This window comes from Aythya ferina (assembly GCF_964211825.1).
Source record: "Aythya ferina genome assembly, chromosome: 4".
Taxonomy (NCBI): Eukaryota; Metazoa; Chordata; class Aves; order Anseriformes; family Anatidae; genus Aythya; species Aythya ferina.
Genome location: NC_140300.1, coordinates 48,994,915 through 49,021,862, shown reverse-complemented (window position 1 = coordinate 49,021,862; position 26,948 = coordinate 48,994,915). Strand labels below are relative to the sequence as shown.

The following is a 26,948-nucleotide window of genomic DNA, read 5'->3' as shown; positions in this document are numbered from 1 at the left end:
AAGTGGTCTGGGGATTTTAGTCAATGGCATTCTGAATATGAGCCAGCAGTGTGCCCTGGCAGCCAAAAGGGCCAAGTGTACCCTGGGGTGCATCAAGCTCAGCACTGCTAGCTAGTTGAGAGAAAGGATTGTCCTGCTCTGCTCTGAGTTGGTCCAGCCTCACCTCGAGCACTGTGTGCAGGTTTGGGCACCACAGTACAAGAAGGACATAAAACTATTAGAGAGTGTCCAAAGGAAGACTGTAAAGATGGAGGAGGGTCTAGAGGAGAAGATGTATGAGGTGTGGCTGGGGTCCCTTTGTTCAGCCCAGAGGCTGAATGGGGAGGGTCAGGCTGGGTGTTAGGGAAAGGTTCTGCACAGAGAGCCTGCTGGAGTTCAAGAAACATTTGGACAATGCTCTCAGACAAAGGGTCTGATTTTTGTGTGGTCCTGTGTGGAGCCAGGAGTGGGGCTCCACAAGGCAAGGCCAGGCAGGTGGCCTAATCACCAGTAGCCAGTGGGAGCTCCTGCAGGCTCCTCTGTTACAAGGAGTTAGCTGAGTTCATCCTGTGGCTGAGGGTTTCATGCAGCACACCACAACCTGAAGGCTATGCTGGCCTTTGCCTGGTGAGGCTGCTGGATGGACTACCTCTGTTTGTCTAGTCTTTACTACAGTAGACTTTACTACAGCAGTCTTCTGCTCAGGACCAGCACAGTGGTGGAATGCAGAACTTTTCCTGGCATTACATTGTGGGTACATGTGTTATGTGGTCCATCCACTGATGGCTCACTACTGGAAAGAGTCAGAGCAAATATTTATTAGCATTGGGCTGGAGATGCTTCTTAAGTGAACGGAGTGCAGAGAAGAGGTATCAGAGTTTATTTTACTGCTATCAGGAAATTGTGGACAATACTGCAGAACTATTAGCCACAGATTCTTTACAAATAGTTTTATTTTTCAGATGCTCCACTCAATCTTATTTTTACTTGTAGTCTGCTGCTCCTAACTTACCACCTGCTAAATATAAATTTGTGTTTATCCCGTGACTAATTAATACAGAAGACACACGATGAAGTGTGGAGGTTGTTACTGCACGCTGTACACATGTAAGCAGAATGACTTCTCGATTTGGTGATTTTTCTGTGGCTGCTCTTTTGGAAGTGTGAAAACATCCTGGCAAAAAAACCTGCAGAGAGGCCTTCTCTGTGGTTTGTTCACAGGCTCATAGTGATAGCTGGATTTCACCTATGTTACAGGAGGAACTGTGCATACACTGAGGGGAGTATTTTATAGGTAATGGACATGGAGACTTCTTAGGAAACAGTGATGCTATCTCACTTTGCAGGCAGGCTGTTGGAAGGAGACCAGTGCAGACAGGATTTTTTTTTTTTTTTTTTTTTTAAGAGTACCCTTTGTAAACACCAGGCTAATGCTTGACTTGAAAGAAAAGGAGGTTGCCTCATTTTATTTTACTTATTTTTTAATTTTTGGTGTGGGGAGCAAGAGAGGGAAGTAGTTCGGCTTTTGTTTTGTCTGTTGAAGTCCTGTGGGGACAACATATCAGTTGATTTCAGTAGTTCTTGCTGGTAGTAAAATCTGCATAAAGCCATTGCAGGTGTTTTGGTTCAAACAAAGAGAAGATGTACAATTATCTTCTTATAGGGTATTTTCTATAACGTTTCACATAATTTCATGCAGGCTTCATAATTGCCTAGTAATTTATTGGTTTTGCAGTTTTTACTAACTGTTTAAATCTTATAGTACAAAAATATTATTTGGGAAAGGTTTGGCTTTACCATCTTTGTCAGATAAGTGTTCCTTTTCAGAGTTTTCAGAAAAAATCTACTCTTAAATGTGACAATTTCTATCAGAGGAATTGGTTTCCTTTTTATAAAAGTCTAATGTCTTGAAGAGTGGTTTTATACTTGATGGGTATTTGCCACTTTCACTGTTAACATTGTTTCTTTTTTTCAGTTCATCTGCCACTTCAAATAGTAACCCATTTATCAAGAGATAATGCCATCCACTATTGCAACAGCAGAACTAAAGAAGTGCTTTCTAAAAACCCAGCAAGAGAAGGTACTTTAAAAGCAATGCTTTAATGAATGCTATGAGCAGAGAATTACCTTTCAGGATGAAATTTTCAGGAACTAATAACTACAGGGTTTGAGGAACTTCAGAATTTGGCAAAAATTCTTCTCACAGTGGGTATAGTGGAAACCTACAACTCCAAAATAAAGCACAGTTTTAAAATGAATGCTAGTGTAAGTAGCAAGGTGAGAGGGGGATAGCAGGGCTGTATGCAATCTGAATACTCATGGAAGTAAAAGAGAGAGTGGGCTGGGTCACAATTAGCACTACAACATGCTAGTAAGCACAAGGAGCTAGGAGAACTGTATTGTTTCTTTGTGTCCCTAAAGAAAAACCACCATGATAACTTTTTAAAGTAAAAGGCATTTTCACGCCCAATATGACTTGCCTCAGCTTGGTCCTCATGCTCTGCTGAGCAATTTAGTGAGCTTCACAGAAGCTTTGCCAGCTGGGTGGGTGCATTTTAGTCAGGGGAGTGGAAAGGTACTCTGAAATTACTTGACGATTCTCACTGGGGTACTATAATTGGAAGAGCTGATGTGAAACACTTGTCCTCTAAGAAATGGAAGTATTGATATGAAGAAAAATGTTACCTGCTGCATGAGGCTCGCTCTTCGGGAAACTGTTTCTTTTTGTTTGTGCTATTGTTCTTCTGTAATGACACAATTTTTATAGGAAGATTGAGCTGTCTTTTCTCATTCACACTTGATTGCTGCCGTGTGAACTTTCACAAATAGGTTTTTACCTGGATCTTTGATAAGGTGTTTTTTTGTTTGTTTGTTTGTTTTTGTTTGTTTTTTTCCTCCCTTTCTACTGTTATGTAGCTGCAATGTATTCATATTTTTTTTTAGCAGGAGTGACAGATCTAGAACTAGACAGATCTAAAACTATCCAAGGGACCTCTTCATATTACTGCTGTTTGAAAGTCAGTGGATCACAGTGCCTAACTACTGCTAGAACAGAATTAGTGGACAGCAGACTTCAAATGCTTGATGTTTACCTATTGACAATAATCTCAGTTTAATTCAGAACTGCCTATATGGTAAACACAAAAATCTTTTACTAAAAGTTCTTTTAGACAATTGTATTGATATCTAATTATACTGTTTGTACAAGATAAAGGAACTGTTAATGATGTACCTACTCTTCCTTGCAAACACATGTACCCCATGTTACTCTAGAACTGCAAGTATTTTAGTTCTAGTGTATACAGTTTTAAATCACTAGCTAAACTTGCTAAGCAGGTATCATGAGCAGCATAGCTGTTTGTTTATGGCAGTGTCCTCATAATTGCTTGGAGAATCAGAACTGCTAAAAGCATGGGGAATTCATTTATACTAACTGAATTACAATTAAAGATTTTAAATGGTGATTTTCTTATATAAAAGTTTTTCTTTTGATTATTTGTTGTTAGCTTTCTGTAAGCATTATATTAAAAAGAACTAGCAATGTTATCTTTTTAAAGATTCATTGGTTTAAAACGTCAACTTTTGGTATGGAAATTTGTAGGCATTTCTCGATGGATCTGACTGCCAACTGGTGTGGTTCAGAGCCTTGCCAGTGGCAACCTGAGACTATTTCATTCCAAAATCTGTTTTTTAAACTAATTTACACATGGTCTCATGATGTTTCTTTTATCACTTAGCAGGTGTAGGAAGGTGTTGTTGTATCATTGCTGATTATGCTGTTGTTAATCATATAAACTTCAGCCTTTGCGATACCTTTGACAACAAATTTATGGATTAGTTATGTCTTGTGTTAATAATGTCCTTTTACAATCTGCTGTTTTAGTTCATTTGAGAGCCCATTTCTTCAGTAGCCATTCAAAAAGATTGATAGGGATTTCTATTACTTTTTCATTAAAGCCATCTCTTTAGGAAGTTTACCAACTTATCTTTTTGCAAGTAATGTATTTATGAGTTGGAGATCATCTGATTCTTTTAATATATTCTGTTCCACTCTATTTAAGTACAGGCGATCAGAATGATTCATGCAGCTGTAGATGAAAGCATACCCTTAATTTAAAGGACTGCATGGCACTTTCTTGATTGTATTTGCCACACCTTAACTGATTAAGAATAATCAAAATGACACTCCTCAGCAGTCACCAGCTTATTGAAGTAGAGTAGCTAAGGATTGGAGTCAGATTTTTATTTATTTATTTATTTATTTTTAACCTGCAATTTAGACAAGCTGGTGCTTCCACTGATCTGCCCCAAATAATAAATCTTTTACCAGACACTCCTGGGGAAGCCCTTCCACTCTGCGTCTATGCCTAGGCTGTCCCAGGGCACTACTTCGATATGGCAAGATTTCCAGGCCACTCATCCTCTGCCTGGTGAGTAGGTGAATATCTGCGTGGGTACTGCGTTGTCAGTACCTATCTTGAACAAACAAATCCGTAAAGCAGTTTCATCTAAAATACTGCAATATTTCCAGGAGAAATATTTGCTGATTTTAGCTGTGCAAAATTTACACAGGCATGACTGTATTTTGAAGGTTGTATTTATTGGCAATTTTTCAAGAGGTAGTTTTCTTGACTTTCTGTTTTACTTTGTAAGGTGATATTTGAAAAATTGAACTTTCTTCTTCTTCTTTTTTTTTTTTTTCTTCCTTAACTTAAAAAAGTATTAACAAATAAAAACTACGAGTACATTCATAGGGGAAATAATATTAAAAGCTCCAAACACTATCTTTCCTCACAGCTGGGGACCATCCAGATCTGGTCCATAAGCAGCAGCTGCAGGGCGATAAATTGCATTCACCAGCAGAGGTCTCCCGCAGCCTGCTGCTGTTACTGAATCTGGTAGCTTGGCGCTCTGAAGGCATAGCGAGGGAAAAATTCATGCAAGATCTGGAAATCAGGTAATGTTCTATGCTTAGCACAAATGGAAAACTTTTTTTTTTTTTTTTTTTTAAAAAAAAGGAAACATTAAAAATGCTGTTGCAACTTGGCTCGATTTTTTCCTGTTAAATATTGCTGAACAACATTTGAGTAGTATTACAGAAATCATCTTTGTAAACAGCATGATCACCAACATGCAGAGTAATGCTACAGTGCTTGATTTTGCCAAGGAAGTTCCCGAGACTTATGATGTACCTTCATTTCAAGGTGCTTATTATGCTTTAATCACTGTTAAGGGAGTATAGGAACGTGAACAGAAATTCACAGTTCAGATAAGAAAGCAATTTTTTTGCATACTGTTTATCCCTTTTTGCTCTCCCTCATGTATCCCAAAGATAAATTTATGTTAGGATACAAACAGAATCAGCTAGGCTATACCATGTCTTATTACACCTCTAATTTCTTTAAAATAAATACAGTAAAATATTTCTTATGAACGTTATTGCATAAATTGTGTAACAGATGCTGCATTCATTTCTGCTTTTAACAAAAGAGAGCAAGGTTATTTGTGTTTCTAATGATTATTAAATGAACTTTGCCTTTTAGTTCTTGTTTATCATTGTAAATTACAGGTTTAGTTCTGCTTGCTGTCTACTGTGAACGTTATCCTGTGAACTTCACATATGGAAAGTATAAATCAGTTTATTGTAGTGCATGCAGTCAGTAATATAAGCAAAGGAAGTAAGCCATAATTAATTTATGGTTTGATCTTTAAACAAAAGCTTTTTCTACCCTGTTTTTTTGTTGTTGTTGCTGTTGATAATAAAATTCTTAATATAGTCGTGTCTTTCATAGACATTCATAATTAAAGGGACAAGTCAGAAGTTCTAGTTCAGCAAAAACAGTTGCAAAGCTATGGAAAAACACGTTTACTTTTCATGCAGTTGATCAACTGTCTTTTAAATATGCTACAGTATCATAGCTTGTAAGGGGTAGCTTGATTTAATTCCTTTCATTTTGACAGATGTGCTGCTTTTTTTTCTAGTTTGGCTCTCACTTATTCTGTATTAGTAATTCAACAAACTCTTTAATCGGGACCAGGCCTATTGTGTTATCATAGTATTATGTACTAAGCCAACAAAAATGGAGGGAATATTTTTATATCAAAGAGTAGTTTGGTGTTGGAGCTGTATTGCAATGTGAAGTTACTTGGGTCAGAGGACATAGCAAACTCTACCTTTAATAGTTGAAATGGATTTACCGTAATAAAAGAAAATCAGCAAAACTGCATACCCAACCTTCTACATTTTTTAGATTTAGTATTAGGAAGGCCATAGGGTCCTGGATGTATTGGATTAATCATCAAGTCCTGCACTAGTAGATTTCTTCTCTGGGATGTGATTCCCATTTCCCTTCCAAAAAGTCTCACACAGATGTCTTCTACAGCTTCTTAGTACATCTCCGTTTCCCAGCTGAAGAGGGAAAACAAGTACTGGAGGGTTCACAGTTTTCACTGCTTTTCCAGCCATCTCCTCTCTTCTGTGCAAGGAGTAGCACTTAAGGGCCCCTGCAGACTGCAGGTGTGATGACGTGCAAGGGGAAGGTGTGAGTTCTGTGCCCAGAGAGCCCATGGGAACTAATAATAATTTGTGTGACAAATGGCCTCAGAGCAGGTTTACTGCATAATGGACTCCCACAAAACCAGTAGAGATCAACTGCATCCTGAATGGTCTTCACTCACCAAACAGGCTTACAAAGTGGTCTCAAGTAGAGCATATTGCACTTCGGTTCTGCAGTAGGAATAGATCTCAGAACTTCACCTGCCACGATTTGCAGTGAGGACAAGATGCGGCTGTGCTACCTGAAACGTACTTTAACACCTAAGAATATTAATTGAGAGAATGTATCATCAAGGCTTGAAACAATTACCTGTATGGGATGTGTGTTGGAACTGACAGAGTCTTAAAAAAAATATGTAATTGTTTCTCCTGTATTGAGTCCCAGTAGTTACATAAAAATGAGTTTAATTTTCCTGCAGCGAACAGCTTGCACTTTTCACAGTTGTGCTAACGCCACAAAAAAAAAAAAAAAAAAAAAAAAAATCAGCAGAAAGTAAAGATTTAGATTGTGTGCTGATCTCTTGTGCAGCTTTTTTAATCCTCAGGCCAAGAGGCCAAAATCCTTATGAATACTAAATGAACCCTTATTTGGTGGAGGTCGTCATAAAGCCAGGGGAATTACTAGCAGTTAAAACAGTAATGCTATCGTCTCACTTACAGGTAAATCTGGATATAAACTACCAAGGTTACTTGTTGCAGGGATGTTTTTATTATCTCCTTGCTTAGCTATTTTTTCTCTCCGTACCAAAAGAAATGCAGATATGTGGGTAAAACTAAAATTATAATTATGGTCTGTTTTGGACTGCCGTCAAATAAGGTTTGTGTCTTTTTGGCTCATAGGGAGTCTGAAGAGAGAAACAACTATAAAACTGTTAGTCCATCACCAAGTTACTCCTCTGAAATTTTGCACCAGAAGTGGCCTTAAAAATCCTTTTGTACGTTGCTTTGTTCGCAGGGATAGGAATAATTTTTTTCTGCTTAAAAATGTCCAACTATTGTGGCTTTCAAATAATATAGACATGATCATTCTCCTGCTAAGACAAAGCAAACATTTGTTTAACTGCATGTATGAGCAGAGCCAGCTGACTTCAGTCTTGAATGTCAAATCACCATTCTGCTAATTTCCCAGAGGAGTATTTTTAAGTCCCATTATTAAATGGATCATTTTAAGAATGTGACTACAAGGGCAAAATGAAGTGTTCATATTTGTTCAAAAGAACTGAATTTGAATTGTGACAATGTTATCTCTTTTTTTTCCTAATATTAGTATGTAATGAAAAAAAAAATCCTAACTTTCAAATAGTTTGGAATATTTTCTTTTCAAAAGCAAAGAAGATTAATAAGATTCTTGTTCAGTTATACAATATTTACATCCGTGATGCTAGTTGTACCACTGATGCTCATCTCAACTGTTCAGAAAGCACTGTGACCACATCTTCCTTTCTGTAGTAATATTCTTTCTGGGGGAGGTAATATTTTCTACCAAGTTTGTGTCAAAATCAATGCCTGTTTCTTCCAAGAACATACTGTATTAGGCTATTCTTAGCATATATCATGCAACAAAGCTTGGTGATGAGGCCAGATCGTGGTAACCTCTGGAGTGCAGCAGATGTTGCTATTTTCTCTGAGCTTTCAGAGTTTTAAAATCAGGTGATGTGGTAAGATTTACTCATGTGGATAACATCGAACCACAGTATGATGACACACATTGTGTCTTAATAGCACAGAATGGTGCTTCATGAGCGATCACAGGCAAAATAGCCTTATCAAATGGTTGGAAAGAAAATGCTTCTGCTTTAAAGAAATGTTTTGAGAGGAGTAAGGACGTGTACACATACTCATTATTCAGCTCTTACTTTTGATTTAGAAGTATATAAAAAGATTAAATGGAAGAACAAGAAATCTGATCTCAGATCAGATATAAACCATATATCACGAGTAAGTATTCCAAAATCTGTCTATTACTCCTTATCGAGCTTATCCATGAGAATCATGATTTTAAACAACTATTTCAGTCATGTGGGAGGAGAAAGCAGAGGTTTTTTTCAGACCAGAATCCTGTCACAGTACTAAAGCAGTTTTCAAGCTTAAAAGTTCTTGGCTTCCAGACCAATCAATATATTTTCTGACTAGGAGTTTTTATTATTAATTGTATGGGCATAATTTGGCTTTCAGCAAAATCAAGGGGAAAATTCCTGGACCCAGCAGCATTGATGATGGATGTCTTTCTGGAGTCTGTGATGTTAACAGATATTTAATTTGTATGCTGCACAGACAGATATTGGGACTACAGTGAGGAAAACGTTTGTTGTTGTTTTGTTTTTTGTTTTTGCTTTTCCCAAAGTGCAAAGATAGGTGATTTACCCCTATGGACTACAGAAGGGATTTGCAATCCATTAGTAATCTTTAGGTAGCATTAATTATAATAAACAGTAGGGCTGAGGGAAGTTTTCCATGCCACCTCTCCTGTATTTCTCAGAAGGAGATCTGGTGCCTGCCTCAGCATGACTGGTAGCAGAGACTTTTCTTCCAGACTGTACTCCTCTTCTTGGTTCTCCCACACCTTCATGCGAGTGATATATTTATTTTTAATTCCTCAAGTGTTCATAGTGCTGAGAAAAAAACATCTTGTGATGAGAGCTTCCAGGCCCCAGGAGCAGAGCTGCGTGCCTGCAAAGGCTGTAGCCCCCAGGGAATACAGCAGCAATGTGTTTTTGCTCTCCTGCTGCTTCCCCAGTGGTCACCACCCTGCCCAGGGCTGGTGCTCCTAACTGCCAGATCAAGAGCAGGAATTCGGCACTGCCTGCTGTGATTACAGCTCATGCAGACGTATGGAAGGCATACATTTGTCTCTGCCACTGTTGCCATGGCACTGTAGAGGACCACAGAGGCTCCAGCCTCTTCCCCATAACCTAAATAAATACACTCCTGGCGTGCTTAGTACTGCTGGTTTGGGAGTGACCTGGCCAAGGGGCACATCCTAATGGGCTCCTGTTTCCTCATCACTGACACAGGGGCAAAGGCCAATGGTTAACAACATTTACTCTTTGACATTTACAAAATGTCAGCTGTGTCAATGATATTACTTTGTAGAACTGAAAAAAAATTCCCCATGTGTGTCAAGCCATAAGAGTTTTAGCATCCATCATATGTAATCATCAGCTGTCTCTGAGGGTTCCTACCCCTCTTTTTTTATTAGTAGGGAAGGATCCCTGTATTGTTACATTCCTTTGTTATTCTAAGTCCAATAGATGGATGGTTCTGCAACTGGCATTTCCTGACTGCATTTAGCAGATGCTAACGTATAAACTCCTACCATCACCATTATTTAGATTTTTGGTTACAGAAGTAACAGTAGTTAATCTTAGTAGTAACTTTGTTGTAGTTTAACTGGCTTAATGCCTGAGGATTACACATGCTATCTGAAGAACCATTTTAATGTGCTTTGTTTTCTAGCAGTTGTACATATCTGTATGTGTACCTGCCTATGTATCAGAATCATACAATGCCATTAGATGGCATTTATGATGAGATGCAACTTTCCAAAGTATTTTGACGTACGTGAGGGAGATATCACACTGCTAGTCACTGTTGAACATGAAGCATGTAGGAGCTACAGCTCAACTTGATCGGGGCCACTCAACAAATGTGGGGCTGGGGTATCCTTGTGTTCTGTTTTTTTTCTTTGTCTTTAGATTCCAGACTGGAAAAGCATTAAATTGATGGTTTTGGTTGTTTCACTTCCACTCGTAGAAGTTACTCTTTCAGGTACTACCTTCTGCATGATTTCACTTGCTCCTGCTACTCTTTGCTTCCTATGGTTCCTTGCTGATACTGGGACTGAGGTAGGTATTCTGACTGCTGAAGAAAGATGGAGAAGTTAGTTAAAAATAACTTTTCAGAGGAAAGATGGTGACATTTTGGAGATGTACAAATATAATGATGATGATTGTTCTGTAAATAAAAAGAAAACACATTCTCCCACCACTGATCATCTTAAGAATGAGAAGATGGATTTTTAAATGGCACAGGACTGAAGAAATTCACTAGCTCTCTTGATTTAACTCGCTATCGCCAAAGTACAATTTGTTGTCCTTTGATCAGTATAAATAGTAGGGAGCATAGTTATTAACTCCATACAGGAAAAAAACGGACAATGCTCTCAATAAAATCACCAGTGTGCAGCCTAATCTTTGTGTGCCTCAGAAACTAGACAAAGGACTTATTCATGTGCTAGCATGTTTCTATGTGTCATGCACAGTAGAAGTTGAATTTGATCTGAAAAGATTCATTACTGAATAAACCACTATTTTGTATTTTAGTAACAGTCCGAAGTGTAGGAGGTAGAAATTGCTGAAATTGTAGAAGTAGATAAAGAAAGGAAGAAATAGAACATAAACAGCATGTAGGAAGGAAGGTTAACAGTAAATAAAATAAAGCTGGAAGAAATATTGGAAGCTAAAATAATGTGACTGGTTTCCTATTCTTTTACAATGTTTGGTTACATCACATGGTAAAAATAATGTTAAACAATATATTGCAATGACATGAAAAGGTGTAGATGTAAAGTAGCCATAAATTGCTGTAACTCTTTAAACATTCTTGTTTTTTTGGGTGAGGATTTAGTTTCTTTTTTTCCTAAGTTTATCCACCAAGACTAGCCATAAATATCTTCAAATTAAACTATTTAAAACTTTTTAAAAGCTATTTTAAAATATATTGTTCCAATATCCTGTATTCTGTACTGTTTGTACTCTATAAAATGCCATGCTGTAGGTTTTTAGGAGATAATAATCTGCAAAATGAAATAGTCAGTGTCCAGGAAGAAACTATTAAAGTATATCACAAGTGAAAACAAAGAACAATGGGTTACTGGGAACTAGACATCAGGGAAATACCTTAATGATAGAAACCATGATATTACCAACTAGTATGTAATAAACTCCTTACCAGATAGTAGCTTGGGGAGAAAAGGTTTCAGAATTGTAACATTATAATAAAACTAATTTGACAGTTCCTTCAAATAAAAGAACTGCTTCCACTTTAAAAGACTAACTGGAAGGGAAGTATCCCAAGGCAAAAAATGCACAATGAGCGTTCCCATCCACCCATTTATAAAAATAATAACTTTATTTCTCAGACTGGAAAGGCTATGTAAAGAGCCTATCAGACTGTGAATCTTAATGGAGAAAAAGAAAGAATCACTTGGGGAGAAGTTCTACAACATAAAATTCAGAGTAGAGGTTTTGTACATTCACTGAACCCTGAGGGTAGAGGTGGGTTATTAAATTAGAGTAACCCAGGGGAAAAAATATCTTTACCTATCGGTAGCTGTAGATATATGTATAGCTATCTAATCTATATCTACATCTATTTGTGCTATGAAATGGAATGTGACTTCCATAGGGAAGATGCATGTGATTTAAATGTGGAAGAAAAAGTACCTGTCTGGTTAAAAAATAAGTAAAGTGAGGGAAGGGCTGAAAGCATACGTAGGTATGTGCACATGGGCAGGAGTATCTTAAAGCTGTTGACCCAAATTAAGTGGTTCATCTATGGTGAAGTGCGGGTTTTGTTTTGTGGCAAAAGAAAAATGTCCAGCTGTCTTTCTGTTTTCTTTCTGCTATTTGTTTCTTAGATAATGCAGGCTTATCCTGATTGGGAATGTGCTGTATGTTCAGGAGAGCCATCAGTGCAAGAACAGAGGCAAAGCTATAGATAAATTCAGGCCTGGCTGAAAATTCCATAAAATGAGAAGCCAGAGTAAAAATCAGTTAAGGAAATGAGAAGTAGGTTGTACTGGGTAAACAGTACAGATGGAAAGAATCTTGACAATAATAACTACTCACAAACCCATTCCTGGGAACAAGACAACATGGGAACTAGAAGCAAAAGTTTATGCAAAGGTATTGCAAAATATGAGTTAAAGAGTGAAGGAAAAATACTTTTCTGATCCCATCCAGAAAATGACTTTCTATTAATTTAGAAAACAGTCAAAGTTGGCACTGAAGTAGTCTCAACAAGTAATTTAGTAAAAGATATGTATTTTATTGTAGTTTGATAGATGATAGTTAATACCGATAAGTCTAATTAGTCTTACATTTATGACTCATTCTGTATATTTCAAAAGTACAGATTGACAATATTTCAGGTAATGAAAACTGTATTCTGTTTCTGTACACTGAGTATGATTTCCTGTGAGTAACAGAATATTATAATACAGTTATATATTTCTGGCCAATGTAAGAAATACATGCAGCCTTAGAACTACCTGTTCACATGAGATGCTACTAATCACAACCAAGTCAGACTAATTAAACTTCACTAATTTAGTTTGTACAGCTATTCACATTAGTATGCTTGAAAGACAAACTTCTTTGTTCTATTTCATTTTATTTTATCTTGTGGCTCATAAAATCATGGTATTTGGCAGCATGGAATAAGGGACATTAAATCAGCTTTTATGCTGTTGTTAAGAAACCCATAGAGGATGGGATTCAAGCAGCAGGACATCATGCCCAGCAAATGACATATGCAATATACTAATTTAAAATGTCTGTTAGAAATGAGAGTGGCATTAAAATCCGTCACAACATGGAAAAGGTGAAGAGGCATCCAACTGAAACCAAAAACAAGGATTAGCACTGTCAGTCTGCAAAAAACTCTCCTAGATCTGGTTTTAATTCTGACGATGGATTGGGATACCGTAAGCATGTCCTGGATCTCTGTGTTTTCTTCTGGTTTCATCTCAAAACAGATAGGTACCCCTGGGATGAATTTACTGGAGGAAGAGAGCTGGCTTTTTTCTGTGCCAGAGGTTTCTGGGAGGTCTCTGAAATTAGTATTATCCTGATGGTGCCTTAAAATAGCTGGCATCACACTGGAAGTCTTTTTGCTGTATCTCCTGTGGTGCTTTCTGACCAAGGCGCAGCTCCACCTGGTGTGGCTGGAGGGCTGTGTCTGAGTGCCTGTACTCTTAGATGGGTGAAGTGTGAGGTTTATCATCTCGTTTTCTTGGAACTTGTCTTCCTTGTTGGACAGCCTGGCACCTACACTCCTGCAGACGCTGGTGTGACTTGCAGTTAAACACACGAGGGGGAGTATATACTGCATGAACAGTAAGGATATGGTAAAGGCAATTCTGTATGAGTCAGAAGGCCATGACTCAATACACAAGAGCCTGTTTTCCAGTGCCTCTAAATTCAGAGTTTTGCTGAGGTCCACAATTTTGTGGAAAACTGGCAGAGGGGAGCAAATGGCACAACCGAAGGCCCAAATGATTACTATTAAGAAATAGCCTTGTTTTGCTGTTAGATTGCTGGCGAGGGGATATTTTATCATACGGTATCTGACTGCGGCGATGGATATTAGCATTAAAGTTGAAACTAGAACGGATGCACATTGGAGGAAGGGCATTATGTGGCACATGACAGTGCCAAACATCCACTGGTCAAGCAGGACAGATGTCAGTGTGAAAGGAGAACAAAACAGCACAACTAAGATGTCAGAGAAGGCCAAGTTACCGATGAGGATGTTTATTATTGTCTTCTGCTTGCGTTTTGTTAGTGCCATTAGTACAAGCAGGTTTCCCACAAAGCCAGTCAGGCTTATAAGTGTGTATAGCCCAATGAGAAAGTACTGTATGTCATCGACACTGCTCCTGTAGTCTTTCCAGGCAGAAAAATTATTTGTAGCAGCAGAAGCATTCTTGGTGGGTGTCCTGTTGTTGTGGTCTTTGAATCCTAAATCCATTTTACAGTCCTGCTTAGAACAAGAAAGGCATTAATTACCAACTGAAGTAAAGATGATACTGGCATTAAGCAGACTGTAAAAAAATAAATCAACAACAACAAAAACATTAATTTACCTTGTATTACCTTAATGCAAATGAATTAATAGTGGTGAAGCAAATCCTGAATAACTTCAGGTTAACGCAAATTCATTTTGTAGGTTTTGTCATGTGGCATTCAGCACACCTGGGCCTGGTAGCTGGCTGCTGAGACTGGACAATAACAATGTAAGGATACACATTATGAAGCTGGCTTTTAGCTGTGCTTTGCTATAGACCGTATTGTCAGCCTTCCCATGAGGGAGTGGTTAGCTACAAAAGCAATCCATTTAGAGCCAGGGAGATTACTCATGTGAATAACAGCTCATTCATATGAGTAAGGAAATTACAACCACCATTTGGGCATGTGCCTACTCATTACATGACAGCAAACTATAATGAGCGCACCTGAAAACATATGAAGTTTTGACATATGTTAACAACTGCTATAGTATTTCTTACCTTGCTAGTAGAAAAGTGACACAAAATAGGTAAAAGACTTCAGAAATAATCAGTTTCTACAGAGATCTACTGTCAGTGCTCCAAGATGGAGCTCCTAACGTCATGTGTATACCAACCATCTTCTAATAAGTGTTGAACACGTTTTAACTGTTGCTCAGGCAGAAGGGAAAACTGCCTCCAAAACAGCTGAACAAAGCAATTTTACATAATACAAAGAGGGCAGTGTTAACTATATGCAAACCCCACCAATCATTTGAAAATTCAAGAAATTTTCAAAGTATTCAGCACAGAAACATCTACCATTGAAATCTAGCTCTACACAAAGTTTTTCTGTGTACAGAATCTCCACGTGATTCGTCCTCATTTAAGAGGAAAAATAAAGACAAAAAAAAAATCAATTTAAAATTCTGGATTAACTTTAAAACCCACATGTATTAAAGTTTCAAAGTCAAAATTCCCCAAAGTGCCAGTGTCCAAATTGCTTTGCATTTAGAAATCTTAGGCAAGACAAAGCAAAAAGATCTAAACAAAACCAAAACATACATAAGTTGAGCGGAAGGCTAAATTTGGCAACCAAAACTGGCAGATCTCAAGAATGCAGCTATTCTTAGAGGCCTGTATCATGCAGACTTCTTCATAGCGTGATAATATTATTGATTTCCTCTATGCTTGCAGATGTGCTCCTTCCTTCACATCACTACATGTACATTCCTACCAGATAGGTGCCATAGGGGATGTTGAACCATATAACACCCTCAGAAGATTCACTGGCAATGTGTTGTGAGGTAATCTCAAGTAAGATTAGAATTACTTATTTTTTAAATACATTTCAAGTTTTTAGGTCTTCACTAATGTGTCGGGGGGAACTTAGCCTTGCCAACTTCTCACAATATTGAGCTAAAGTGTTTTTTAAGAACGTATAAAATAGACATAAGGATTGGATATGTGAATTTAGGTAATCTAAATATTACGGTTATGCTTGTATGAGCTGGGTGGCACTAATGCAAATCACTGCTATTTAATTTTTCACAGTCTTTCATGAAATAGGGAAAATCCATGTAGCAAACAAAAAACGTCATCTGAGACTATGCTCATCTTGAGACCAACTTTAAAGGAGCAGACTAGAGATTCTGTAAATCACCCAGTCTCTCTTTATTCGATACTGATAATACCGGAAATGTTCATTTTGGTTGGATTCTCCTTATACAACTATTAGCTTAAAAAGTTTTTTTTTTTTTTTTTTTTTTTTTACTTAATTTTCCTGGGTCAATGTATCTGAGTTGCTAGCAATCATCTGAAAACAGTATTATCTGCAGACCACAGTGACTTCCACCATCAGCTGAAATTTCTTTCTGTTCTCTAAATGTGAGTCAACATAATTTCTGTCTGAGAAAACCAGAGCAGGTTTCTGCCTTGGATGAAATACATACCCTTACCTCAGTCACATGGAATTACATCCCTCACATGTCATATGTCTATCTTTTTTTTATTATTATTTTTATTTTTTCCTTTATTCAGCATGGAGGAAGCACGGGATTGACTAATGACTGATGCTTTTGCAGACTTCGGAGTGTGCATGCAGCTGTAACCTGCAGACTTTTTTTGATTCATGAAAGTCATTTCAACTGTACATTGCATTTTGAAATACTGCCTGCCTGACATTTTCAGGGTGAACAATCCATTATCTTTGCATAAAAACATTCACCTTGGCTAAGAAGTGTGTAGGAAAAACCCTTGCATATAACTGAGGAGTTAATAATGAAAAAGCCATTGGTGTAATTCTAGACAATTTTCTTTTTATTTGCCTTCCTTTTGTCTTCCTTTTCCAGTTTATATTTTGCACAGACCAAGAGGGCATTACGAGCTGAGCATCCCATTGCCAACTTGTCAGTTTGAAACTAAGCAGGAGTTATTTAAGAAATGGAAATGAAACTGTACTCAAGGGCTAGAACTGTCCAAGCCTTGGTTACTAACAAACTAGTCATTGCCTGAGAATAGGAAGACTAATAAGAAAGAGAGAAGTAAATCCAGTAGCATCTCGATACTAAAAAAAAATAATAAATAAAATAAAAATAATAATTCTCAAATTCTTAAACTGTTCTTGAAGTGATGAAGACTCTGAAGGAAGGAGCTCTTCACTTCTTTTGTTTGCCTGCATATGTTAACCTTTGCAAAAAAAAAAAAATCATTATGCATTTTCTTCTTTTTTAACTGATACTAGACTGAAGGACTACTCTGTAAAGCAGAAACAAACTGCAGATGTTTCCCTCTCTTAGGAAGATTAAGATTGCTTTTAAAGTACCTACAGGTATTTTCAGTAATGGTTAAACTCTCATGTAGTCGAATCTGCCCAGAGGTCATGCCGGGTGGTGACAGTGCACACTGATGCTTAAGTTAAAGTAGTGAGCTAAGTAAAATAGTAGGCCTCTGAGGGCAGTTATGTATGTACTGTGAAAGTTTTGTTGATCCCTGTACCCAAACTGAAGTTTCCTCCCTAGACTTTTTGGTGGTATCAGCTGTTATTGACAGGGTTCATTGGTGCATGGAGAAAGGGCAAACATCCGTGTTAGTAGAAAAGACTCTCTAATTAGTTCATTTCATTCCAGCTATGTGTCTAAAGAGAAATCTGTATAATTTCATTCACTTTTGTTTAGCTGTGTTTAATTCTTATTAAGGAACTCTGAAGAAAATTTAAACACTCTGGTGGCATTGCTGTTATTTCCTACTGCCATTTTCACCTTTGGGTGACTTAAAATAAAAAGGAGAGTCTCTCAAGACACATCACAATTATTTTCTCACCCAAGAGTTTATATTCAATAGATGTAATCCTAAAACTAGGGTCAAGGAACAATGTTTTGTGTGTGTTGCTACACTGGAACATGTTTATTAAATGAATGTTTACTGGCTTCTTAAAGGCTTAATTAGATGATTATTGGCAGGTTCTGTGGATTCCTGCCTTCACTTAAAGACTGCAGTATGGCTTTAGCAAAGTTGTTTGTCATGTTTTTAATGTAATTCTTGAAAAACAGGAAGTGAACATGTTGTTTTTGTTGAAGAAGAAATATTTTGCCAAGACACATCAATACTGAAAAAGCTTAGCAGGAGTGCCTCTGAAGTCCAGCCAGGGCTCACCAGCTGCATCCTACCAGTGCTGGGGCTGCCCTCTGTCCTGGGTGAGAGCTGGGAGTGCACCATCTCCCATATAATGTCCTGCTTTTCATGAGGAAGGAGCATGGGAAGAAGGCACCACGTGCACTGGTCAGGTACTGATTGGACACTGTACACCAGAGCTCTGCAACCACTGCCTGCACCCTCGACCTGTAGATACAGTTTGTTTCAGACTGATAGAAAGAAAGGGAAGGACAGGCATAAAACCACAGTCTTCTGATTTCCACGGAAAACCGTTGTGCTGACAGAAGTTTCCTTTGCAAAATACCCAAACAGGTTTTATTTTCATTTTTGGTTGTGTGAAATGAAAGCAGGCTTTTCTCCAAAAATTGCACAGTTTGCTCTCCTGCTCAGAGGAAACACTTGCTCACTCAGCCTGAGTGTCACTGGCAGTAACGGTGCAAAAGGAACAATGTGTGCCTCCCATACTCCCATATCGGTGATCCGCTGTCCCCAGGCTAGTCTTAGCATACCAATGACTACACAGGGATCTATGCACTTATTGGCATTTTTCTTTTTGCCTTTTTTTTTTTTTTTTTTTTTTTTTTTTTTTTTAACAGTTGCTTCTCTTTATTTATTTATTTTTAAGGACTCACTTACTCTCCCTTGATCATTGGAGTTGGGCAACTCCAAGGTAGCACGTGTAACGTAGCTTTCAGAGAAATGAGGATTCCTGAAAGTCCTACTGTGGAGAATAGAATTAAATGATATAGCTGCTTTTGAAAACATTGTCCTCAAAATTGAAGTGTATTTCTAAACTCAGTGCACCACGGTGCCAAGGTGTTCTTGTGCCTATATTCAAGTTCAAATTTGATCAGTCTGAAGGTACCTGATTTGTTTTTAGCTGGTAGTTCCAAAATTTGGATTGTTTTCATCTCCTACATCAATCAGTCAGTAGCATTTCCTGAGGGCATCTGAGCTCCCCCTTCTGCATTGCTGGTCTGCATACATCCCCTGGGACTGAGCTCAGCTACACCTGTAGCTCCCACAGTGGGAGCATCAGCCAGGTTTGCTCTGGTCTCCTTTCGTTTCAATAGGATGTGGGAGGCAGAAGGCTCAGCCACAGGAGACTGGAGGGACTGCTGACCCAGGCTGGATATAAACATTTACTGCAAGAATCAGATTAGCTCAGTAAACATTAAATGCAAGGACTATTTGCAGTTAGCTTTTACAGTATAGTGTATTTTATGATGGCTGATATACCACAATCTTGAAAGACCTTAGGCTATACCTCCTTAAGTCACATTCATCTGTGATGTATCTTAATGTTACCCTCAGAATGCTGTGGCTCTTGTTTTCACCAGAATTGTGCTTCAGAGATGTTTTCAATTGTAGTTGATGTAAGGTCTGAGTAACAGATGGAACTTAGAATATTTTTCAGGTTTAGCTGGATTAAAGATATCAGATAACATAGAATATGCTAGTTTAATACTTAACATCTTGAAATTCATCTCCTTATTCCACTTAAAGCTGTTGCTTAAAATACAATATCTATAAAACAGAATTTAGTAGAGTGAATACACCAGCTATTTCTGTTTCTTTACGTATTTAATGGAAATTGTCAGGAATATGCAAGTTAGGCAGGTAACCGTCCTCCACTGAAGGCATTTGCTCTGTCAGGAGATCTTCCTTCTGCTAGATGAGATGCTTATATTAAGGCTTATTCATGGATAAGATCGTGTATCCTACGATATTAATACCTATTAAAATAACTGACTGGCTGGTGCCTGTACAGTCTGTTCAGTCTATGTCAGAGAGCCTATCCAGGACAATTTATCTTCACTGCTGAGAGCAACTTAGTCTTGGAAGTGCTTCCTCTACCTTAACAACAGGAGAGGATATACAGGGAGAAAGCAAAACACAAAAAATTCCTTTGAAACACAGCCCCCCAACCCTGTATTACTGGAGTGTATAGGAAAAAAAAGTCAGAGTCTTTTTTAACTTCTGTGTTATAAAATTTGGCTAATGAGCTAGGCTGCACTGCCTGTCCACCTAAGCTTAAGGGAAGCACTGAGCTGTGTCATTACTACCTGAGCAACTGTGCCCCATCTCAGCAGACAGTGTCCGAGCCCCACACTGAAACCACCGATGAGCTGTGTTCACAGCACAGTCTGAAGATCAAATGCTGCTGCTGAAAACGCAGCTGCTCTTTACGTGCAACAGCAAAAGCTTGTCCATGGAGCCAGGAGAGTTAAGAAGATTCAGCTCACTTCACAAGCCCAGAAATATTGATTTTCGTGCGAGCTAGTGATAGGTCTCTTGACATGCCTAACTCAAAGAAGAATTGCAACATTATCCCGGAACACGAGAACATGGCTTCCCAAAACAACCAAAAGCCATCTAATGAGATTATTTCCCCAGCTCCAAGGAAGCGCGAGGCAACTTAGAGGGGCCTTTGCTGGCCAGAAGCAGCAAACTTGGGATGTGCTCCTGCATCCTGTGGCACGGGGTCAGCAAAGGATGGAGTCACAAAACCAGGTGGGACAGTCACCCACCCACCCTGGTATCCTTTTGCCCTTCCACAGCCCTCTCGGCCACCCACACTGAAGTGAAACCTGGGCTTTCTGCACCCACTGCGTGGCCTCGGCACTTACATGCAAATTTACACCTCTGCCCCCTGCCCACCCCGCTGTCCCCTGCTCACCTGCAGCCACGGGGAGCCCGCTGCAGAAGGGGCCACGAGTGCGCAGCCCCCAGGCACTGCTCATAGCCCCGGCACGGCTCTGCGGGAGCAGGGCAAGGATGCCCGGCAGCGCATCTTATGCGGGTGCTGCGAAGGCGCCAGGGCCAGGCACCCGGCAGCTGCTGCTGCTGTGGTGCTGAGCGCTCGGTGCTGGGTGCTCAGCCGGCCGCCGCGCGGGTGCATTTCGGGAGAGCACTCCGTGCGGGGTCTGGAGCCTATTATTTCCCTGCTGCATGCTCTGACAATTAGAGTTTCCATGGAAATGCAGTGAGACTGTAAACAAATCCCGCGCTTGCCTGTATTTAAGGGATGCTTTCTCTTAATTTTTTTTTTTTTTCTTTCTTCCCTGTCTGATTCCAGGACGTTTTGCAAGGGTGAAATTCTCTACATGTTGTGGGACATCGGGAAGTCTGAACAGAGCCCGGCACTCACAGGGAGCTGCCCCAAGCACTCTCTGGTTCCCCCCACTTTGGCTGGAGCGGAGCCTTGGAGGCATCCATCCATACTGCTCGAACAGGCTTTAGGTTTTGCCATTATTTTAGAACAGGTGGGAGGTGATGGATTCCCCCAGACAGTTCTCCTTTCTGAGGTGAGTAACTCAGTTCTTACAGCAGCAAATATCTGAAGGGTGGTTTTACTTTTTTTCTGGGCCATCAGCAGGAAGTCAAGCCTTTTCTTTTTTTTTTCTTTTTTTTTTTTTTTTTTTTTCTTTTTTAAGCAAGCAATATTTTAAAAATTGTTGGGCATTTCATAGCACAAAACATGAAAAGACAAATTTTGTCGTTTGCACCAGCCGCTGCCTTCTAGCACGAGCAGTGCCATTGATCATAGCCCAATTACAGGACTAGTGGAGACCTGAGTGATGTGCAGGTCTCTGGGAGCACAGGTGGCAGAATGTGACACGAGGATGTAATGACTTTTCCATTTGCCAAGGCACTCCTTAGACAGTTGATATTAACACAGTACTGCAGAAAAGCTGTCAGTATAATTAGCGAGTGACAAACTGTACCGCACAAAGACAAACCAGCTGGATCAACCATCTTGTGAAATAGCTCTGAAAGTCCAGTTAGGTTCCTTATTTAATTTATGTGGAAAAAAACATTCATTTTAGGGTATGTGCTAAAGGAACAATTAACCTCAGTCTTCATTGGCTGAGCTCAGTATGGCAGGGAAGATTGAGTCCCATATTCTTTCATCCGCTCCTGCATTATTCACCACCCACTGCTGGTGAATCACTGCATGTGCAAGCGGAGCACAGGGAGCTGCCAGGTGGAAGTGACGTGCCAATCCATCTCATCATTTTAAGACAGCTCTCCTGTTAGTCACAAAGGAGACCTAAATTAATCCTTGTTAGGGCTGAGCAGCAGTTCTTAATGATTTTGACCATCTTCCCACCTAACACTGGTGCCTTGGAAGCTTTTCATGCACATATTTGACCTGAAGATAGAAACCCACCCTAGTTCTCACTTCTTATGCAGGGATTTAAGACCATCTCCCAGGGCACAGATTTAACTGGGTGCCCCGTGTTCCAGGGGAGTTTCCCACATTGCTGACCCTTCTGCTTGAAGTAGGAGTTCCCTCCTAGAAAGAGGGAGTCTTTAGGGACACCGTGTCTTTCTGACTACAGCAAGCTGAGGTGGCCTTTAAAAAAAAAAACAAACAAACCAACCTGAATTTGCTGGAAAAGCCCACAAATGGGAAGTGATGGGATCTTGCATCCCCCAGCTATGATTTATGTGGGATGCTATTGTACCTTTGTGAAGGTACAAACAGCCTACCTTCAAGCTGACCATTTCTAAGGTGGGCATTCACCTCTTATAGTTTCCCAAGCAGCCTCTAGAAATTACATGCTCCTTAGTAAAAGCAGTCAGTAAGAAAAGTGTTTGTTCCTCAAAGCAATTTTCTATAAGAACAAAACATCCTACCCATCTTATTTCAGGAGAGTTCATCAACCAATAATGTACTGGCAGGTGGTTTTTTTTTATTATTATTATTTTATTTTTTCTCCTTTAGCCCTGGACCTGTAAATAACACCAGATTCTTCCTCTCAGCTGTATTTGGACAATTCACTGCTAATACTTGTGTCCATGAGAGGCAATTACTATTCAGACCATTAGCATATTTTTCCTTTTCAGTGGTTGTGAACCTCTGAATTACCAGTAATACTACTGAATAATAAAATAGGTGATCTACAGATAGGAAACGTACTGACATTAGGGGACTGGCAACAGATAATAGCACAAGTTCCCTAGAAACCAGCCTTCATGGGGTTGTTGAAACCATGGAGGAGTCCTTGAGGAAGTGAGAGATGGTGACAATGAAAGATAGCTGCTCTGAAGGAGCTGGGGAAGAAAAATGAGATTTCTGATTCAGAAGGACACAAAAGAAAATGCAGGACAGAACTCTGCTGTTATAGAAATACAAATGAACTGTGGCATGTTTCTAACCTCATTCCCAAAGATATCTTTCTTTTGGGAGTATTATCCCAATATATTTGAGAATTTAGCTTCTAAAGGCTAACTGTGAAAGAATGAAGAATCTAAGCTCTATCTGAAGTCAGCGATAACCGATGAATGCCACTGAAATAGCAAGTTGTAAGCCACTGAACAACCAAATTCCACAGCATGCAGTTGTTGCCCTCAATCGAAGCTCGCCATGAGTCACAGTCTGATGTTATTTTAAAGTTTGCTACTGATAGAACCCCTATCCATCAACAAGACAACCCAAAATAGTAGGATGTAACTACTGCAGAATTTGAGGTATTTTGTGAGATGCATATAATGCATTCTTGTTGGTTAAAATTTTCCCCACATGTCCACACAGCTGATCATCCCACACATGTAAAAAATGCAATTAAAAATACTGGCTGTGTTTTGCTTCTGTGGATACATGTTTGGCCTGTCCCTTCCACAGGTTATTACCTTGTGTAAAGCAGCTGGGTGTGAAGGCAGTGAGCCATGGACTGCTGAAAAGGTTGCAATGCTTGAGATGTCTTTGTAATGAGACAAGACATCTGATGGTTAACTAGTAAAATACTTCTAAGGACGAGCATTTTTGTTGCCTAACAGGCATTGTCACGTTTGTTGGCTGGTGTTGTATGCATTGAATATTGATGCCACTTCTGGATCATCATGTAAGGGCCTATTTCTGCTTCATTTGAAGGCAGATGGGAGCTTGTGTTTGAGTGTATGTGAGTTCGGTCCCTGAATGCACAGAAAGCAGGATAGCCATAGCAGAAAACATGACTTAGGATTTTAGCCAGGTAACATCTCAAGCTGTCTTTAAGTAGCATTGCATATTTTTGGGGTAGCTTTATACTAGTTAGTTTGAGTTTATTATTGAAAGTGGAGCTGCAGCAGCAAGACACTCAGTTGAGATTAACCACGTAATTATTCACACAGCTTCTTTGTATTTGTGACACCAGCCTTCAAGTGAAGTGTTGTTATGTTTGGTGTCAGTTGCAGTCATTGCAGAATAAACATGCTGTTAGCCAGAGAATTTGCTGCTGTTCTTATTGTACTCAACAGTAAAATGTCTATTTAGTCTACTGATGACAGGCTTTTGCCCCAAGGACCAAAAGTTCCCTTATCTGTGAATAGTGTAACGTGAAATGAAAGCTTTTCAGTGGTACTGCAGTTCCTTACTAGGAAATGAAAGCAATAAAAATAAATAAATAATACAAAAAGCAACAACCACAAACCATCAGTGTTTCCACTCAAAATAGTGGCAACTTCAGTTTGTTTTATATACAGTAAAAACCACAAACAACTCTCAAGGTGTTCTTTTACTCTGTGGATATTAAGTTTTAGAGAGGGATTGTGTTAGCTTAATGCATGACAATACATTGTAGTGAAAGTGACAGCCTTGTTTTATGATATCTTTTATGGATTTGAGAGTTACAGTGAGAAAGCATTTTAATGGGTTGATCTCTTGGCATGTTTTTTCCATGTGTTTCTGCAAAACGTCTTGTTCCTTTCTTTGTCCTATTACTTCAAAGAAATTCTGTGTTCTTTTATTCATGCTGTTCTATTTCCTTAGTTAAGATGATTGTCTTCTTTTCATTGTACTTCTCTTTTTGCAGTGTCACGTCTTCACACAAACACACACCATCAGTCCTCCAGCCTGGGGTGCCTGTGATGCACTGAAATAATGTGCTCCAAGGAAGAGGATAATCTCCTACACGGTGCCTATCTTGCTACTCCAGTGTTCTCACATCCTGACAACAATTGGCAATAGAATAAGAGTTACTGAGGAATTATTTGACATCTTTGTGAACTTGGTGCTCCAGTTGGAGACAGTCAGCTGCGTGCTGAGACAAGATGCACAGAATGGCTGAGAACTGCTAAAACCGGAGTTTCCTTCAGAACTTACCTGATGCTATGCAGCTTTTAGTGCACAACATGCATTTTATATATCTATCTAATGAAAAACCTTTGATAAGAGCATGTTTCTGTGTTTTAGAGTGATTATGTATCAGTGTGTTTTATTGTTCCCATATATGTGAAATTCTTTGGAGAAGATTGGCATAGTTCCTACAGATTCAGTCTTCTGAGGTGAGCATACAGCACAGAAAGCAAGTATGGCAGAGCAGGAGGTCTGTTGTAAGACTGTTATAGCATGTACTTATATATATAGATAGATATATACACATACACATATACTATATACGTTTGGAAGACTCGCACAGCCCTTTCTATTGCTCCCCTGCTCTGTTTCAAGCACCCACCTGCAGCATGAATAACTCCATGAATGATTGTTGCTATAACTGTGAGTTCAGGTCACTGAGTTTGTGACGTGTAAGGTCTATCTTCTGTGTCTTTTAGGTAATAATTATTTTTATATGGTATAAAAAAGTATTGTGTGGCTTGCTTCCTATGTTTATATGATGTATGAAATTCTTGTGTAGACTGACCACTATGACAAAACATTATGAATCACTTCATTTACTGACGAAATGGAGATTTCTGATGATTAATGACAAAATGGAGGAAAAAAGATCTTACCTGCCAGAAACTTTTCTCTGGTGGGCACAATGTCATTTCTCTGTTTGGATTTTGCTAGGACACCAAATGTAATGCCTGTGTGGTGGGTTTACCTTACCAGGCCCTACCACACCATTCTCTTACTCCTGTTTCTCCATAGGACAGAAGGAGAAAAAGCAAGATGGAAAAGGTCATGGGCTGAGATAAAGACGGGGACATCACTTATCAATTACCATCATGGGCAAAACAGACTTGGCTTGGTGAAGATTAAATTAATTTATTACCAATTAGAGTAGTATACTGGGAAATAAAGTCAAAACTACAGAAACCTGCCCCATTCTCCCTTCCTCCCAGACTTAATTTCACTCCTTCACTCCTAACTCTTCTACCTGCTCCTCCCCAAGCAGGAGACTGCAGGGCAATCAGTAATACCTTGGATTGTTCCACACCCATAACAATGAGCGTCCTCGTTTGTACATGTCCTGAACTGTTACCAGTTTAGCATTAAATATGGTTTTTATGGGATCCTCATCACTAGCTTAGTTTTTTGGGTTTTCTGCCTAAGCACATCCACCTTTGCTCTGCTCAGACGGATTCTGGTGCATGCTAACGATCCACACATAACTGAAGTTCTCAAGAGGCCTGCACTTATCTCCTGGCTGCTGGTGGTAAATGTCAGCAGAGTCAAGCAAAGCTAATTTACAGCTATGTTCAGAGCAGCCCTGAGGTATGCCTGCACTTTCCTTCCTCACGTCGAGGGCTGCAGGTTAGATGCAGGTGAGCTGAATGCCTGGAAATACAGGAGGAACACGAACAAACCTTCCCATGAGGCTTATTCTGCAAAACATGTTACAATCATTTATTGCATGTAACTATTTTTTCTTAGCTATAATTAACACAGATACTTGCTTGAGAGCTATCCACAACATAACAGAGCATTGTCCTATAACAGAGGTATTGTAACTGGAACTCCTTGCACTTGAAAAATTAATCTGGATCCTTGGAAGAGTCAGGGCACTTCTGCTTTACATGAGCTGCAAAATCCTAATACAGCCTGCAGGGAGACATTTTTCAGGTGCTGTTCAATAAACCTGAGTCGATCTGGGTACCTTTTCTCAGACTTCTGTACTAGCTTCCAAACTCCCTGTTGTTCTTGTTTGTTGTTGATGGTGGTTGGTTGACTTTTTTGCTTTTTATTTTTTAATGCATATTAAAATAGATCTTCTGCAGAAGTGCCTCTTGTGTGTGAGAGCAATGTATTTCACGATTATCAAAAGAGCGAATGGCAAA

At 39.2% G+C, this 26,948-nt stretch overlaps 2 protein-coding genes across 12 annotated transcripts; one reads left to right on the top strand and one right to left on the bottom strand.

The window, feature by feature from the left end:
* The first annotated feature begins 496 nt into the window (after window positions 1–496).
* On the top strand, window positions 497–26,890 carry LOC311435505 (uncharacterized protein). 11 transcript variants are annotated; one of them, XR_014692179.1, is made up of 9 exons: window positions 537–848; window positions 973–1,086; window positions 1,955–2,059; window positions 4,310–4,409; window positions 4,777–4,936; window positions 14,486–14,552; window positions 15,501–15,620; window positions 21,037–21,265; window positions 24,758–26,890. XR_014692179.1 is itself a non-coding variant. In XM_084516585.1 (7 exons), the coding sequence occupies exons 3-7, from the start codon at window positions 1,997–1,999 to the stop codon at window positions 24,824–24,826; spliced, it is 621 nt and encodes a 206-aa protein (XP_084372711.1). In that variant the 5' UTR covers window positions 541–848; window positions 973–1,086; window positions 1,955–1,996; the 3' UTR covers window positions 24,827–26,890. The 11 variants fall into 11 exon arrangements, 8 of the variants coding, with proteins under 8 accessions (XP_084372714.1, XP_084372711.1, XP_084372712.1 ...); XR_014692181.1 differs by lacking the exons at window positions 21,037–21,265; window positions 24,758–26,890 and adding an exon at window positions 16,344–17,079 and having other exon boundaries at window positions 536–848; XM_084516585.1 differs by lacking the exons at window positions 14,486–14,552; window positions 15,501–15,620 and having other exon boundaries at window positions 541–848.
* NPY5R (neuropeptide Y receptor Y5) lies at window positions 12,560–20,913 on the bottom strand. The gene is made up of 2 exons (XM_084516584.1): window positions 20,638–20,913; window positions 12,560–14,296 (listed from the first exon to the last, which is right to left on the bottom strand). The coding sequence occupies exon 2, from the start codon at window positions 14,285–14,287 to the stop codon at window positions 12,953–12,955; it is 1,335 nt and encodes a 444-aa protein (XP_084372710.1). The 5' UTR covers window positions 14,288–14,296; window positions 20,638–20,913; the 3' UTR covers window positions 12,560–12,952.
* Window positions 26,891–26,948: the final 58 nt, after the last annotated feature.

What these genes read in the sequence shown, in the direction of transcription:
- NPY5R (XM_084516584.1), bottom strand. Translation starts at nt 14,287, where the DNA reads ATGGATTTAGGATTCAAAGACCACAACAACAGGACACCCACCAAGAAT.
- LOC311435505 (XM_084516588.1), top strand. Translation starts at nt 1,997, where the DNA reads ATGCCATCCACTATTGCAACAGCAGAACTAAAGAAGTGCTTTCTAAAA. An exon ending in TAAAAACCCAGCAAGAGAAG is followed by an intron (nt 2,060 to 4,309) that starts GTACTTTAAAAG and finishes ATCTTTTACCAG; the next exon opens with ACACTCCTGGGGAAGCCCTT. An exon ending in AGACAGTTCTCCTTTCTGAG is followed by an intron (nt 21,266 to 24,757) that starts GTGAGTAACTCA and finishes CTCTTTTTGCAG; the next exon opens with TGTCACGTCTTCACACAAAC.